Source organism: Anarrhichthys ocellatus, unplaced genomic scaffold (genome assembly GCF_004355925.1).
Source record: "Anarrhichthys ocellatus isolate YVR2014 unplaced genomic scaffold, GSC_Weel_1.0 scaffold173, whole genome shotgun sequence".
Lineage (NCBI taxonomy): Eukaryota > Metazoa > Chordata > Actinopteri > Perciformes > Anarhichadidae > Anarrhichthys > Anarrhichthys ocellatus.
The window spans coordinates 198,642-214,551 of record NW_022280203.1 but is presented as its reverse complement, the minus strand read 5'-3'; the positions used below and the strand labels follow the sequence as shown (position 1 = coordinate 214,551).

At 40.4% G+C, this 15,910-nt stretch overlaps 1 protein-coding gene and 1 long non-coding RNA gene across 2 annotated transcripts; both read right to left on the bottom strand.

The window, feature by feature from the left end:
- Positions 1 to 2,253: 2,253 nt before the first annotated feature.
- On the bottom strand, positions 2,254 to 8,817 carry LOC116400476 (tubby-related protein 1). Its single transcript, XM_031878335.1, has 10 exons — positions 8,592 to 8,817; positions 5,504 to 5,623; positions 5,246 to 5,380; positions 5,089 to 5,171; positions 4,824 to 4,988; positions 4,611 to 4,723; positions 4,411 to 4,519; positions 4,190 to 4,288; positions 3,876 to 4,047; positions 2,254 to 3,530 (listed from the first exon to the last, which is right to left on the bottom strand). The coding sequence occupies exons 1-10, from the start codon at positions 8,761 to 8,763 to the stop codon at positions 3,397 to 3,399; spliced, it is 1,302 nt and encodes a 433-aa protein (XP_031734195.1). The 5' UTR covers positions 8,764 to 8,817; the 3' UTR covers positions 2,254 to 3,396.
- A 2,291-nt stretch (positions 8,818 to 11,108) lies between these two features.
- LOC116400477 (uncharacterized) lies at positions 11,109 to 12,791 on the bottom strand. The gene is made up of 3 exons (XR_004213926.1): positions 12,295 to 12,791; positions 11,864 to 11,951; positions 11,109 to 11,192 (listed from the first exon to the last, which is right to left on the bottom strand). It is a non-coding gene; the product is annotated as an uncharacterized LOC116400477 (long non-coding RNA).
- Between the last annotated feature and the right edge of the window lie 3,119 nt (positions 12,792 to 15,910).

The window sequence follows — 15,910 nt, the reverse complement described above, 5'->3', positions numbered from 1 at the left end:
ATATATAAAGCATTCTATAAAGTAGCATTCATTTGGATTATAATTACCTTAACAGTGTACCTAAGTACAGTATTTGAGTAAATGTACTTCGTTAATGATGTTCAGGATATCTCCAAATGACCATCCACATCTCAGACCTGTTCAGTGATTCAATAACTTAAATTAAATGGTGATTAAGTCTGATTCTCCAGCTGCAAGGCATCTAACATATTTGCATTTAATGGAATAGCGCAACAATAAAAATACATTCAGTGTAAACATCATATAGCTTCAATAAGTGCTGGAACAAGAGAACAGACACTGTCAGACAGTGTGGAATACAATGTTTTTTTTCCAACCTTAGAGCTACTTAAATGGAAATAAAAGGGTCATGATGTTAAGGTTATCTGGGGTGTAGATACTAATTAATATACATGATTTTATTTAAAAATGAAAAGTTGGTGCTGTGCTGTAGGTAAAATACAAAGTCGATGGAGTAGCATCATTGACTGCTGAAATATTTGCATAATCAAGCACTCTGAAAGGTGACTTGACACCCCAAAGGTGACTCACCTACATCACAAAGGTGACTCACCTACATCACAAAGGTGACTCACCTTTGCTAATGAAGTACATTGAAATGACAGGTATTTCACTGAAGTAAACATTTCACTGACTAACTTTAAATGGAGCGTTTCTCTATAAGAACACTGATACTTGAATCTATTTTCCAGCACTGCACACGTATGACTCAATACTGAGCTCACTGTGGGATTATTGAATAGAATAAATATGATAAATACTGTATTTATTGTTATTTCGGTTATGGAGGGAACATCTTTAACGACTGAGAATGCCTTCGTCAGTGTGAACAATATAAACTTAGAACCTTGAACACATGTTCATCCTGCAACAGCTCCTTCTGTTGGTCAACAGCATGGTTGCAACATTTGAATAGTCGGCTATTCATCCCCCACTGAGACACTAAAGCAGAGCTGCTGTACGTGCAGATGGTGTGGAAATGACTCACTGATACAGTAGATGCACTAAGTGTATGAGCGTCTAAGAATGACAACAGTGTTTCTTGGCAGTTGTTTAGCCAGAATGCACGTTACAGGAAAAAGACAATGAGGGAAGAAGAACTCACCATGTAGCATCTGTCCAGAAGAGCCGCCAGCTTCAGGCTTCGTTTAATCTGCGAGTTTGGACAACTGCCTGAGCAGGTTCAGGCAGAATACACACCTCTCACTTGCTCTCGAGGCCCTCGGCTCAAACAGGTTTTTCATCCTGAGTGAAGCTCTCCTCGCAACATGTCAGACAACTGCAGAACAGCGTGGGTGTCTCTCAAAACCTGCAACTGGAAGAAGTCTTTCTGATTATCTGCCAGCTCAGAGGATGATACAGTGCTGTCGTAAAACATATTTTAAAGCTGTTTACAACAGATGACCAAAGCCTACAGTGTAGTATGGGGCTTTATCCAGGAATTGTGGGTGCTTTTTCTCTTAAGTTTGTCATTTAGCACTGACTTTCTACAAAATCCATGATTTTTTTTTGTCTTTATTTGAAAGGGACACAAGAGATACAGACAGTACATGCAGGGGGAGAGAGGGAGAGGGATGAAGTGCAACAGTCTGTGGCTGGATTCAAACTGTGGACGTTGTGGTATGTGTCTATAACCAGTCGGCCGCTGGAAGTCTAAAATTCATAAATTAGCAGCTGCGGTATCAACGTTGGTACCGTCTTATTGTGAGTGAGTCATTATGGCAAAATGTGGTCCTGGAGAAACCAACTGAGAAACCTGCTGAGGAGATTTTGAGTACTTTGCCAGGTGTTTTAATTTATGTCTGTCGACAAATATTGTCACCGCAATAGCATCACAACCGTGCAAGATGCAGTTGTGACACTTCACAGGAAGTGAAGGATATGTTTGAATGTGTGTGGTCCAAGCAAGTGTGCCGGAAGTAGGGGTGTAGGAAGTAAAGAAGTGGGGAAGGAGCCCCTGGCCTGATTTGGCATCACAACTGGTGTGATCCCATCGCAAGATGGTCTCTAGTTTCTATTACTGTAATATTTAAGCATTTTGTAACACTTACTAAGTGCAACAAGGAAAGATTGGCAGAACATGTATGTGTACAATGAATGTTGACTTCAAGAAAATTAATTAGTTAAGATTATTACATTTATTTGACCATGTACAAAAACAATCTAGGAGAAGAGATGTACAACACATTCAGCTGCAAGCTAATTTCCATCTGCGGTGCCTGGGCAGGTAGACATGAACACTAACTACTAACGCAGTTAAAGGTGCAGTGTGTAAGATTTGGCGGCATCTAGCGGTGAGGTAGCAGATTGCAACCGACTGAAACTTCCTCCGTGTGCCGAGCATGTAAGAGACGCCAAAACACGAAAAAAACTAAAACACGAAAACGTATATGGTCCTATCTAGAGCCATGGATTGGTTTGTCCGTTCTGGGCTACTGTAGAAACATGTCAACCAGCTCCTTGAGGAGGACCTGCTCCGTATTTAGATAGAATATACAGTAATTATAATATACTTATTAATAGTATATTCTATCTCAGTCAATAGATCCTCCCAAATGCGACACACTGCACCTTTAATACAAATACAAGTTTGAAAGTCCACGTGCTTTAAGCCTAGAAATGCAACAAAGGCAGTGTATAGAAAAAAAAATACATTTTATAAAATTTTGGAACCAAAAAATAAATAGAAAATCCTACAGGAGCTGAAATCATCTGAGATAGCAGAGAAATCTTCTGTATTTAGTCAAAATATCACATTAACACCAGATATAAGAACTCCTATTCTTAAATATTAAACTTCTGTGTATGTCACTCTAACAATACCTGGAATTTATGTTTCAATGATAAACAATGAACAGTTGTTTAAGACCGCTGACTTGAGATTTGAGACTGTTGTCCTGAAGCTTGACTCTTCAAATAAAATCAGATTTGTGCCTTAAAGTAACAAGACATTCTCATCCTGACTTAATCTTTGGTGTGCTTTGCCTCTCACAGTCACATGTACAAAGCAATACAATACAGCACAAAAAACAAAACACAGTTTAACATCGTTTAATGATGTTAGGAACCTTCATAATCCAGGTGTAGCATCATCCCCTTAAAAACCCTTAACCCTTCAGTCACTGGGGTCCTTTGAAATGGAGTGTGTCTTTCTGTGATTCACAGAAATCCTGACGTTTCCACTGAAGTTACCGAGACAAGATCGTCGTGCAAGATCAGACCATGTTAGGAGACCGGAGCGCAGCAGTTCAAGGAACCATCATTCGTTATCGCCGCCAATCACAGGAAGCGTTAAAGGCGAGTCCAAAGAGTTGTTGTGACGTGGGCGTGTTGGATACTGGTTTCAGTGTGAGAAGACAACTGGGAATCTTTTTATTATTCGCAGGCGATTTTGCCGTCAAAGCTGGAGAGTGCGATGGCAAAGGCCTGCGTGGCACACATCGGGTAGTTGAAGTCCAGCGTGAAAATGTCATCCGCTATTCGTCCAAACTGCATCACAATGTAGTCCACTGAAAAAGGCAAGGAATTATTACAGGATCATATCAAGTGAAAGTTATTAGTAATGTAAGACGACTGAGAGTCCACAGCCATGCCGGCAGCTCTGTGAGGCTGTACTTATGCGCATCACTGGTTACATCAAAACGAACTCAGACACAAGAATAATAATCACACAAATACTTGGTTAGGTTTAGTAAACAAAACTAAATAGGAAGTACATCCACCTGATCAATCTTTGTTATTTTACAAGGTTTTAAATCGTTGTGAGGTTCTGTGACTTGGCTGTTTTCTTTGTATTTCTTGGTCTACTAACATCTAGTTGTGAAGACAGACAGATAGAAACTGTGGATACTCACAGTCTTTGCTATGGACTATCTGGAAGTTCTTGATGGAGGCCTGGGTGACCCTGCCGTTGAAGTTCAGCACATGAGATGCAGTTTCGTCACTCCACACCGGCGTCTTGTTGTGAAGCTCGATCAGATTTTCCGTTCTTCTATTCTGGTGCTTTGACAACAAGCCGTCACAATCCTGAGAGGATTTGGACAAAACATAAATACCAAATTATGAATTGTAACACACAGTAAGACCCCGGTGAGCTGGTCTGTTCGGTATGTCATTCTGTTCGTTTTATGTTCTACTCCAAGCAATACAAATAAAGTGAAATTCTTACATTTCTTGGTCGTAGAGGTACTCGCTCGTTGTTCTTGTCCATTCCTGGAATGATAATCGTCATCCTTCTGGGTCCCTTCATCCCTAAGACATTTGTTTCCTGATGCCAGAAATGAGGAAAATCAGGATTGTACCACTTTTGTTTTCAAACCAAATGTACACCTAAACTGTATTCATTTAATTCAACGAAGATCATTTCTGATGAGCTGTGTAATAACTTACATAGATGATGCCTGCTAGCTCCTGCCGTGCATTAGACATGTCTGGAAGAGCTCTCTCTGGATTCAGAGCGTTGTCAAATACGGTGAACTTAGTCCCCATTAAATTGGACCTAGACAATATAAAAAAACAAAGAAGTAAAAGAGTCCTTACACATTTGGTACGTTGCTTTTTGAAGGTAATTAATGATTTTCGAGATGTACCTCAGCTTTCCGACAAAATTCTCTCCACCTCTCGATAAATCTGTGGCATCAATGGAGATGAGGTAATTTGAAGTTGCGCATTTCTTTCTTTTCCTGCCGGCCAACAGGAATATCTACAAAGAAAAGACGAGTATAGTTAGATTTTTTAAAAATAAAACAATGTGATGTATACAAATCCCTGAATGTCCACACGGGGACTCCTCATCGCCTGACCTTCTTTGCGTTGTCGAGGTGAAGGTAATACGTCGGGTAGAGGCTCTTGTCCATCCCTCTCTGGTCTCGAGTCACTCTGCATTTGATGGTCACGCCCTGCGGAGCCGGCTCCATCACAAACTTCTCCAAGTTGTCAAACTCAATCTCAGGTGACGGAGATCTCTCCTGGCCAAAGAGCAGTAATAAGTTCAAGCTTACTGTGTCACACTGAAGTTAAATGTTGTCACTAAAATGTCTTTTTTATTTAAAGGGAGGTTTGAGATACCTTTTTCTTCTTCCCTTTGCCCTTTTTCTTCTTAGATTTTCCTTCCTTTTCTGAGTCGGAATCATCGCTCTCTTCTGCCTTTGCTTAAATATACAACAAAGATAGTTAGATACTTGCCAGTGACTCAAAAGTAGAATTAATATACTGGTAAACATGCCTTTCTTCTTTGTTTTCTTCTCTTTGTCCTTGTCTCCTGATGTTTGGAACAGGGATGCTGAGCCAGCGGCCGATTTCTTCTTGGATTTGGTTGACTTGGTCTCCTCTTCACTGTCATCGCTGTCTGATTTGGTAGCTGCTCAGGAGACACACGTCAAGATAGGATTTTCATAAATCTGTGAGAACTGTACAATAAAGAAGGTTAAACAGCTCAGGAAAGAGCCAACCATAACGTTTTGACAGTTCAACATGTAATCACCTTTCTTCTTGCTTTTTGAGTCTTTTTCTTCAGTTATCTGGAACATTGACGCTGGTTCTTTCTTCTTGTCTTTCTCCTTTGACTTTGACTTTTTTTCTTTTCCATCAGAGTCTTTGTCCTCTGAAAATTGAGAATTCAAAAGATGTTATCCGTCCTTGAATGCGATACCAAACATGAAGAATTATGTGAGCACGCACTAAGGAATTTAATCTATTTTATATTTCAAAGGCAAATAATGTAAATCTCATTCCTTTGTGTAGTAGACAGTGATACCGGGACAGAGTGTAAGAGCAGCATTCAGTGTGTGCTCAGTTTGAAATTTTCTCTCCCAGTTTCTTCGTGCTGTTTTCTAAAATTCTGAGCACTTGAGAAAGTGAGAGGGATTCAAACTTCCCCAGGACCGGCCCACATCAGACTGCTAGGTTTACGTTTGGGTCATATTGTTTTAAACCAAGGGGAAAGCTGATGAAGCACACTGGAAGGTAGACTGACATCACTGGCAGATATTTGCTCTGCTATCACTCTGTGTTTACGTGCACAGGGAAGAAAATAACAGAGAGCACTTAACTTGGACGATATTGAGGCAAAAGATGACAAATTCTTCACTCGCGTCCTCAAAACCTTGATTACACTCACGATACTGTCAACGCTCACTCTTTAAACCTCAAAGATGAATCTGCCCAAACATGAACTCATATCTTGACTTGCTGACTGATCGCTGCTCAAAGTGGTGCCTGTATAGTTTTGGGATAAATGGACTTAAGGAATTGAAGACATGTGGTTAAATATCTGCTTAGGTAAGCACTTAATCATGGCACTAATTTCTCAAAATATGTCCAGTCACTGGTTAAAATAGCCTTGGTTTAGTCTAAATGTTAACTAGTCATACTTTTTCACCTTCAGCTAAATATACAGTGACTAAAACACAAGAATTCACAAACATAAATACTGTTATTGTAAAAGAGACTTACTAATAAAAAAGATATTGCCATAGCTACCATAAAATAGGCTTCTAATATAATAAAATCCATTTCCATGGTGACAAAAAACTCAAGCACCTGGCTTTCTTTTACTCTACAAAAGTAGCAAGAAGCCACAAGCTCAAGTTGGAGCAGGTATTACTGAAATGACTGACGGCTGATCTGAAGTGAAGAAAGGTTAAGTTCAGCTCAGAGGCAAAAGCTCTGGAGACGATCCAACCACAGTAATAGCAAAGAGCAGCAACACTGTGGGCTCTATCATATAGTAAGGCAGTGTTGAAGTGACAATCAAGTTGTATCCCTGCACTGATAAGCAGTTGATTTTAGCTCAAGTCAAAAGGAATAATGAGAACCAAACATCAAAAGTTGTCCCTGCACACACTGTAAAAGACAGGTGTGTCATGTTCATATAGGCTTTTTTCCCAAACGAATACTTGGTGACATTAGATATAAATCTTTAATCTGATGAACTGGATGAATATCTCAGGACTAAACTGGTCTACAGCCATGCTAAAAGAGTCTGTGAGGATGTACAGCATAGACCGTAAATAAGAAGTGGATGTAATCACCATGACGTCACACTTTGGTTTGGGGACTGTCGAGTTGATGCCTCGAGTTCGGCATTTTAGCCGTGGTCATCTTGGTTTATTGCAACCAGAAGTGACACGAGAGGGTGGAGCTAAGTACAACTGAACGCCGAATAAGACATTTTTAGGCAAGCAAAATGTTACAATTAACTTTCATGAACTACAAATAACACTGTGAAAGGGTAAAAGTTGTAGGAATGAAAACACAAACAACTCCCAGACAGGACAATGCCCGACAGCAGACCCTGCTTTATGGTCGATTTACTCTAAATGGGACCATAAATTACTAAAGGAACATCCAGCTCTATTGAGAAGACTTGGACTCGTGACTGAGACCACAAACTCATCTTCAGAATGTTTTCTGAGGTAATAAATCAAGTGAGAAGTCGAGTCATTTTCTCATAGACTTCTATACAAAGAGATGTATTTTTGCAAGTCGCCCCCAGATGACATTTAGAAAGAAGGCACTTCCCATTGGCTTCACTTCTCAGACCCAGAGGTTACCGCATGAGCCACCGCACTGCTTTGAGCTAAATGCTAATGTTAACATACTAATGTTGGTGATTTTTAACAGATTCAATGTTGACCATGTTCACCATCTCAGTTTATCGTGTTAGCATGCTAACATTTTGTAATTAGCACTAAACACAAAGAACCGCTGAGCATGACCGGTGTGTCATCAGTTTGGAAGATATTTGGTCATAAATCAAAGTATTGGACAAATTAAAAATGTTGACCGGGATGATGCCAGTTGATGAAAAGTCAGAGGTTATCACCAAAGTTATCAACATTCCCCCTGATGGGAAACATGGATATTAAACCAAATATCAACCTTGTGGTGGAGCTAGAGGAAAGCTCAGGGAAGAACTCATCCTCTGGGGACCACGAATGTCTGTACTAAATTTCATGGCAATTTATCGTAAAGAGCTTAAGAAATGCTGTTGGGCCCGACAGAACAGCCGCTGTGTGTAGCACAACGTTAAGTCCTCTTTCAACTCCAACTGACACTAAAGTGGAGAAAACCACGGCTTCACATCTCAGCTGAAAAAAGCCTCACGGTTCACTGAGACGTTCACAATTATTCCTTGCCAGAGTTATAAGTTCGCAAGTTTGTTGGCAAATCGGTGTTTTCTAATTACGTTTTACTACTCAACAATTTGGAAAAATAACTATAACTTTCTCCAGATCTCCTGCACAGTAAAATTGTTACAAAAGGCCACAGGAGTCTGGTCAAACACCATTGTTTGTCCATTGTTAACTAAAGCAGAGCAGAGCAATTAAAAAGATTGTCAGGATTTGAGCGTTGTAGCAACATTTTCCCCAGCTGATCGCTTCAGGGCGAGATAGTCACTTGATTAAAGTGTTTTGTTGCCTCTGCTATGAAGTCAGTGTTTCCACTCACTCTCCATTACACGATAAAATCATTTAATCGTCTTAACAACATTAGGCTGGGCTCATAACTGCTGTTTAGATCACGCTGCTAATGCCTTTACAGAACTCTTTTCCTGCTTCTTGCCTTACCTTTAGATTTGGATTTCTTTTCTTTGGCAGAAGTTGTAGATGGAGAGCTGTCCTTTGTTGTCTTTTTCTTAGCCTTTTTTTTGGAGGTGTCTTCATCATTGTCATCGTCGTTGTCGTTATCGGAGCCTGAACCTGCAGCGATGTGAAACATATTCAGTAGTAACCAAAACATATTTGATTAATCATCTCACAGGTTTTCACATGCCACCAATGACGTACCTTTCTTCTTTTTTGGAGCACTTTTGGATTTCTTCTTTGGCTCTTTCTCTTTCTCTTTTTCCTTTTCTGGTTCGTCTTTATCTTTTTCTGGTTTCTTTTTCTTCACCTTCTTTCCATCTATAATGTGGATAAGGAAACAACAGTTAACCAATGTGGTAGGATCAGAGTAGAGATAGAGACGTTGGTATCTGCTTTCTTCGTAGTCATTTTAAAGTTCCTCACTTTGGATGGCAGGACTCTCCTCGTCGGATACATCTTCATGTTTCTTCGTCTTTGTTTTTTTGGGCTTGGCTTCTTTCACAGTCTGCTTGGCTTCTGTTGTGCCATTTGTCTCCTCTTTCTTCTTTTTTAGCTTCTAAAGATTTCCTTTAAAAATAAAAAAAAAACTGATTAGAGGCTCATGGAAGAAGGACATGAGAGCAGAGAAAAGATGACATGGACTGGAGACAAAATAAAAACTGGGGAAAAAAGAAAATATCTTCGAAAAATAGATCCATTCAATGATCTTCATAATGATAACTCACCATTTCAAAGACAGATGTGCAGAGGAGCGAGGGGCCGAAAGCAAAGAAAAGAAGAACTGTATTGTTACAACTTCTACAGCTATTAATATAGTTGTTCTAGTATAACATAGAAATTTTTTTTTTCTCCAACGGTTCACATTAAATATCATAAAGAATATCCTCACATCAGTGCAATAAGACATTCATAGTGTCACAGCGAATGCAGTAATAAGAGCAGCTACAGGTAGGAACAATGATGAGTACCATCTTTGATAACACAGTTTCGTAACACATGCAAAAAAAAGTTTTTGTCAAAGTTACACAACTTTTTAATGGAATTTGCTCAAGCCTCCTCCTGATTACTAAGAAAACAAATCCGTCACAATCACAGTGAATCAAAAAACACACTTTACATCACACATATTAGAGGACACAAAATGACAGGTCAATCACTTGATGAAAGAAATCAATGAGGTGCAGCCAGGGAGGAGGATGTATGAATAAATGAGTTAACCACTGAGAAAAATACAAGGAGTCAGAAAATGTATCTATTGAATCTTTCTCAGAGCTCTTTCTGTTATTCTGTTTCTAAAATAAACTGTATTCTGTGCATATTCTGTCTAAATGTAAAACCTTCTCTCCAGGTTGCTCTTCTTTCTTCATCGCCTGCTATATAAGCTTTCATCTTGGCCGTCTAGACACAAGCTTAAGGTGAAGTCTAAAGGGGCTCAAACCACTGAACCTTAGTCCACCTACATGTATTTGTCTGTATGAGGATTTTTATGAAATAATCTAATGTATCCATGTTAGAAGTGTGAGGACAGGAACAACGTGTCACTGAGCCGAGACACGGGGAAGGAGGTCAGTGTGATTGCGTACAGCAGAGGCAGCAAAGGTAATCCGATTAGATGTATGTACATGGACGTCTATTTGTGTTCTCACACAATCCACAACTCACACTTATGGCAGCACATTTGGCATTTGTCACATCGTAAGGAATTGTTGTGTTAAAGTTGTCAAATGCCATTTTTCACTCTACCCAAAGGAGCGATTGAACATTGATCTTTTTTTGTAGAATCCTTCAAAGACAACTTTAAAAAAAAATGTTACAGAGCCACATACGGAGCAGAATGTGGGTCAGATATTGTCAACATAATCATTCCTCTAAATGTCTTTGTTTCAGATATAGAGCACTGAAATATTCTACATCACAACCTGAACACACTCGTGGATGCTTTGTACCCCAAGTCTAAATTCTGCATTTGTAGTCCAACTGTAAATATTGAAATAAATAAATACATAAATATTGTTGTATGAACAAAAGTAAAAGTGTTATTCAACTCTTATTAAAAGTAACATTTATCCCATGGCTCTCTCTCTAAATATAATGTTATGTCATCACACATGTAATCACATCCTATTTGAAAGTTAATAAAAGAAGAATCTACAAAACCACAACCCCACCCTTTTACCTTCTCTGCAGACATGGCGAGGCCTCTGGCTTCAGCTCTATACCACTGCTTTGCTTTGTAGGTTAGAAAATTAAAAAAGCAGGCTTCTCAGCGGAGATAATGAAAGAGTAAGAAAGCCCTGTATTCACTGAGTCTCCATCAGCAGAAAGTTGTTAATAGGATTTATGTGTAACGCCATCTGCTCGGTAGAAACACGTCAACGGGAGAAACCAACAAAGGCTCTGGAGGAGGGAGAGGACTTGTTTATCATGCGTGGCCACTATCCACAGACCAAAAACTCATGTCTGCATCGTAGATACTCATGTAACAAGTTGTTTGTCCTTTTGTCTTTTCCGCCTCATTTAAATAAAAGATTTACCTGAACTTGCAGCTGCTGGGCCGGCGCAGAATCCTCAAGCTCATGAACCCTGAGGCACAAACGAAAGATGACAAACGACAAAAGTAAATGTGTTTGTTAGTAATGAAATGTAATGATAATAGTAACTTAGCTGTTGTTGTTTATCACAACAATTCCATTATTTACAGAAATTGTGTCATTTTGGTGTCGATAGAATACTAAAGGAGGGCGTTAACTTGCTATATGTGATCACATGTGTGATTCTGGAAAAGGAAAAGGTCAATTCTTCTATCAATTTTCTTGAGTCATCGATTAATCACTTGCTGCATAAAAGGTAATATTCATATCCAATCAACAATACCTAATTTCATTCCATAAAACACAAAGAAAACAGCAAATATTTTCTTTATAGAGAGGCTGGAATATGTGATCTTTAGGCCTATTTGCTTAAAAACAATTAATCGATTGTAATAAAAAAAAGATGCTGATTGATTTTCTGAAGCAGGGCTGCATAACAACAAGTAGAGCTTTCCTGTGACATTTATTGGTTTAGAACTATTGGCTAGTACCAGCGGAAAGTGGGTGTGGTCAAGCAGTAATAACCATTCAGAAAGTCGCAGTGCTTCAGGTAGGAGTAATATGAGGAGCATATCCAACGCATACATGGCCTCATATGAAAAATGCTTGGACGATACATACATTTGCAAAGTTGTGTGTTGTTGTGCGTTAATGTTGACATACCCGTCTTGCGTCCAGGCCTCTTTCACGATGTGATGGTGGAGGGGCATGGCTGACGTGTAAAGAGGTTACAGCACATCCAGGTTTTGGTCTTTACGAGGAAACAGAAGAAACAGAGCGTCAGACAGAAGAACATCCAACGCAAACCACTGCATTTCAACCTGCATGTATTAGTGTGAACATAAAAAAACATGCATGAAAACAATCCCTCACCACGTATGTTGTGGTTTTTCTTGGCAGCAGTGTGATTGTCTCTATCCAGCTTGAGAATGTCCACAAGGCTCCATGCATGCCCTGTAGCCCACAGAGGGGTCACATGACCCGACTTCTAAGAGGCTTTTTAACAAAGCAACAGGTCCCCCCCCCCCCACCCATCAGCCACACAACCAGGAAGCCCGACCCTTCAACTGGGATTACTGTAATCAGCCACTCACCATCTGTAAGCATTTCTGTGGAGGTTCCTCAAGAAAGACAAATACTGGGGGAAAGGAAAACAGATTCAGGTTAAATAAAAACGGTAAAGTGTTAATTTAGGTGTGTGTAACTAAACAAAGCACAAATAGCCTTGAAATTAAATGTGGTTCATGGCTAAAAGGTCAATATTTGGATTCCAGACAAGCTGGGAAAGTTCAGGCAGAAAAAGGTGAAAAACAGTGTGAGTGGATGGCAGGATGATGATACAAAAGTGTGATTTCCTCAGTCAACCACTAGATGCTGCTGTGCCTCAAGAGACAAGAGAAAAGCAAGGCGAGAAGCCGCTGTGAGACACCAGGGGGCACATGGAGGTACATGACTGGCTGAGCTTCAACAGTAATATTCCAAAACAGCTCAAAAAACACCGTTTGCTGTCGTGAAAGGTGGTTCACTACAACCTCAAACTCTATCTCAGTCCTGCCTGGTTGCAGCCTCAGAGCTCACAAGAGGAGTTGGAGGAGAGTATGAAGTGAACAACAACACGTGATAGGAAATAAAGAAGGAAAAGCGATGTGCGTTGTAGTTTTAGAAGGCCGGGCCTTGTGTTTCTCCACATCACTGTGCTGCTCACGCTGTCCAGTCTGCTGACTGTTGAAAAGGCTCTAGACTAATGGCTTTGCTGGCATTTCTGCAAACTCTTGACAGTAACATAGCAGTTGGCAGGCGGCCTAAGGAAGGCCAGCGACCTCAAGGGAGCAGCGGAGAAGCCATCGAGATCTTAAAGAGACAGAAACCACAGTGTGTTTCTCACCATGCGTTGCCTTTCCGATCCACTTTCGTGTCACATGTGTTTTATTACAGCGAGCAAGATGGTAAACACCGCAGAAGCGACGAGAAGCAGCAGGAGTATACCGGAGAGGCCGTAAAAGCAGCTCTTACTACACCAAAGACTGTAACAACGAGCCTGAATGAAAGGGAAACACATTAATCAAAGTCACGGTGAAACGGGGACCATTCAAAGCAGTTGTACAAACACTAAACCAGGAAGAATTATGTTAAATACATAAAAAGGTAGAGCTTTCAGTGGCGCGGCCTGTGTTTGAGAAAGGGGTCGGTGTGACGATGATATTTTAGTAAACCCGATGGGTTGAGTGCTGAAACAGCACGTTGTTGAGGACGTGAACCCGGTGGCACTGCAAAGCCAGGTGAATCATCAACTCAGAGCGGGCCCGTATCTCAGGAAGGACAAACAATGTGGACGAAACAGGAAAGTCTGGGTTAAATGAGTCTATCCCCAGTGGAGGGATTGTTTCGAGGAAGGATGAGGGGTGCAACAGAAGACAATGGCAGGAGGTGTCGTCCAGTCATTATAAATGGGGAGATACTCGGCAGGAGTCTCTTGGGTTGAAGATAAAATGAAACTCTCAAATCTCAAACTGTTGATTCAACAAGGTCACATCCTGAAAAATAGAGAGACAGGGTTTACTGTTCTTAGATTCTTAAAGATGCTGTATTAAATATTCTGAACATTAATGTAGCAGCAAACTATGTGCTATGTAAAGATATAGTAGAGTGATGTCTACATGATCGGAGGATGAAGTTGGTCTCCCTCTCTCAGCACTTTTGCCGTAGTTTGCACTGTTAGCGCTGTTAGCACAGTGAGCTATGAGCCGCCAGCTCGGCGTTGACATGTTGAGAGCTGTTGGTAGGCAGTCGAGATGATCACAATCTTGTCTCTTGCACCTTTAAACACTGGTGCCTAAAACGGCATACATTTGGACCTGAAGGTGACGTTAGTGAGAAGGCCCGATTCAAAATAGTTCAAAATAAGCTCGTCAGGCTCAGCTCTGACCTGTCAGACTTGGCTATGTTTTAATAAGCGATAAGCTTTGTCAGCTAAGATACTGGAAATGTTGATAATGTCAATAACTCTTCTCTAACAGTAATTTATCTTTCATATTGTTGTCACTACAGTGGACAGCTATTCAAAAGCCGTTTCTTGTATATGCACCGGTTTTGATGGCACCGTTGCACCTCAGCCACCACAGTGGACCGTAGTGCATCATGACACACACTGACACCCACTGGCCAGCCATTGTAAGGGCACACAAATTTCAAGATGGCAGCTGGACGGCCAGAAAAGCTGAGCAGCTCGGGTATACCTTGCCAATCCTTCTATAGTATATAATTGTATTCAAACTCTTGCTATTATAGCATGCATATAGTGGGTTAATATGAATTTGAATGCCTTGTGGATAAGTACTTTTGTTGACTTATACTGTTTCAGCATGCTGCATGTAAGTATCAATCTCAAAATACAGAGGCTGATTCGGTCATTTGTTTTAGAGGTACCCTTTGATACACGGAGCTGTTAAACTAGGGGGAATTTTAACCTGTTGGTGACTGTAGATGACAAGACCAAAGTCTTCTGGGGAGCATGCATGTCTGAACCATTTTGCATGGCTACTTGACATGACAAAAGAAAAAAAGAAGTTGTACTAGGCCAGGGTTTCCTAAATATTTGCACATTTAAGGCCTCAGAACTGTACTTCATACAGTTTAGTTATGGGATGTAGTTTGGTAAAACTTAACAATTGTACTTTCTCTGTAAGCTGGTCAAGTGAACTGTCTAATCTAAACTGCACATAAACATAACACTGAAACTAAACGACTCCTATACTTGTGAGTACAGTCCCCCTGAAGGGTCCCCCTGGGTTTCCAACTTTGTTAACTGTATTAGAAGTTTCTGCTGCTGTCTTGGGGACCAAGATATCACGTTTCTATTCCTCTCAACACAAAATTATCTCTTTACTTGTACACATGTGGCTTTCACTGGACCGAAGGGTTGGCTTGGTAAGAAGATAGGAGACAGCAGTGAAACAAAAAGTTCCCCATGAAGGCTCGAGCAGCAATTACCGAATTACCGAATCTAATAAAGAGCAAATTGAGAACATCCCTTCACTCACTTTGTTCCTCGTTAATAAAATCCTATCAGCAACATAATAGGGGATCATATTATGGCTGTGCATTGCTTGCCCTTACTGACCCATAAGAGAGAAACATTGGAGGGCCAGTGAAATACACAAGGGCTGTATATATATTTTCTTTTTACCTTTTGTAGGATTTTAAAGTTTATCAATTTGGTGCACTTTGAGAGCAAAATTAAAAGGCTATAGATCTACGACGAACGTTGTGTTCTTGAAAACAAACTTGTTGTTAGAAACACAATGGTTGTATAGGTATGAATGGTGACGACGCGGCTAAAAAAAGGCCCACTCACAAAGCCTGGTAAACGAGATGGGGGTCCGTGCGTCATATTGGAAGCAGGCTCTCAGCTGGACGGTCCCAGTGAAGAGACGGAGACCTTAGACCCTGGTGCTCATCCACAGAGACTGTTAAAGGCAACTCGATCCTCAAAAGTACACCAACATGGATGCAGACGCATACAGACATGTGAGTGAATGCACGTATGCAAGTACACTGTCACCCATTGTGATGTATCGGCCTTTATGGACTAATTACATATAATATTTAATGTACTAAATAGCTGGGTGATGTTTTCAGTGTGTTTGGCAGTGTCCTGCATGTAACTTGTAACCTTGTACAGTATGTTTACTGAGAACTGTATTTTAACGA

Coding starts and splice junctions, on each gene's coding strand:
- LOC116400476 (XM_031878335.1), bottom strand. CDS start 8,763: ATGTTTTGGTTACTACTGAATATGTTTCACATCGCTGCAGGTTCAGGC. Junction 4,724..4,823: donor ACCTCGACAACGCAAAGAAG/GTCAGGCGATGA, acceptor TTTTCTTTGTAG/ATATTCCTGTTGGCCGGCAG. Junction 4,289..4,410: donor AGCTAGCAGGCATCATCTAT/GTAAGTTATTAC, acceptor TTCTGGCATCAG/GAAACAAATGTCTTAGGGAT.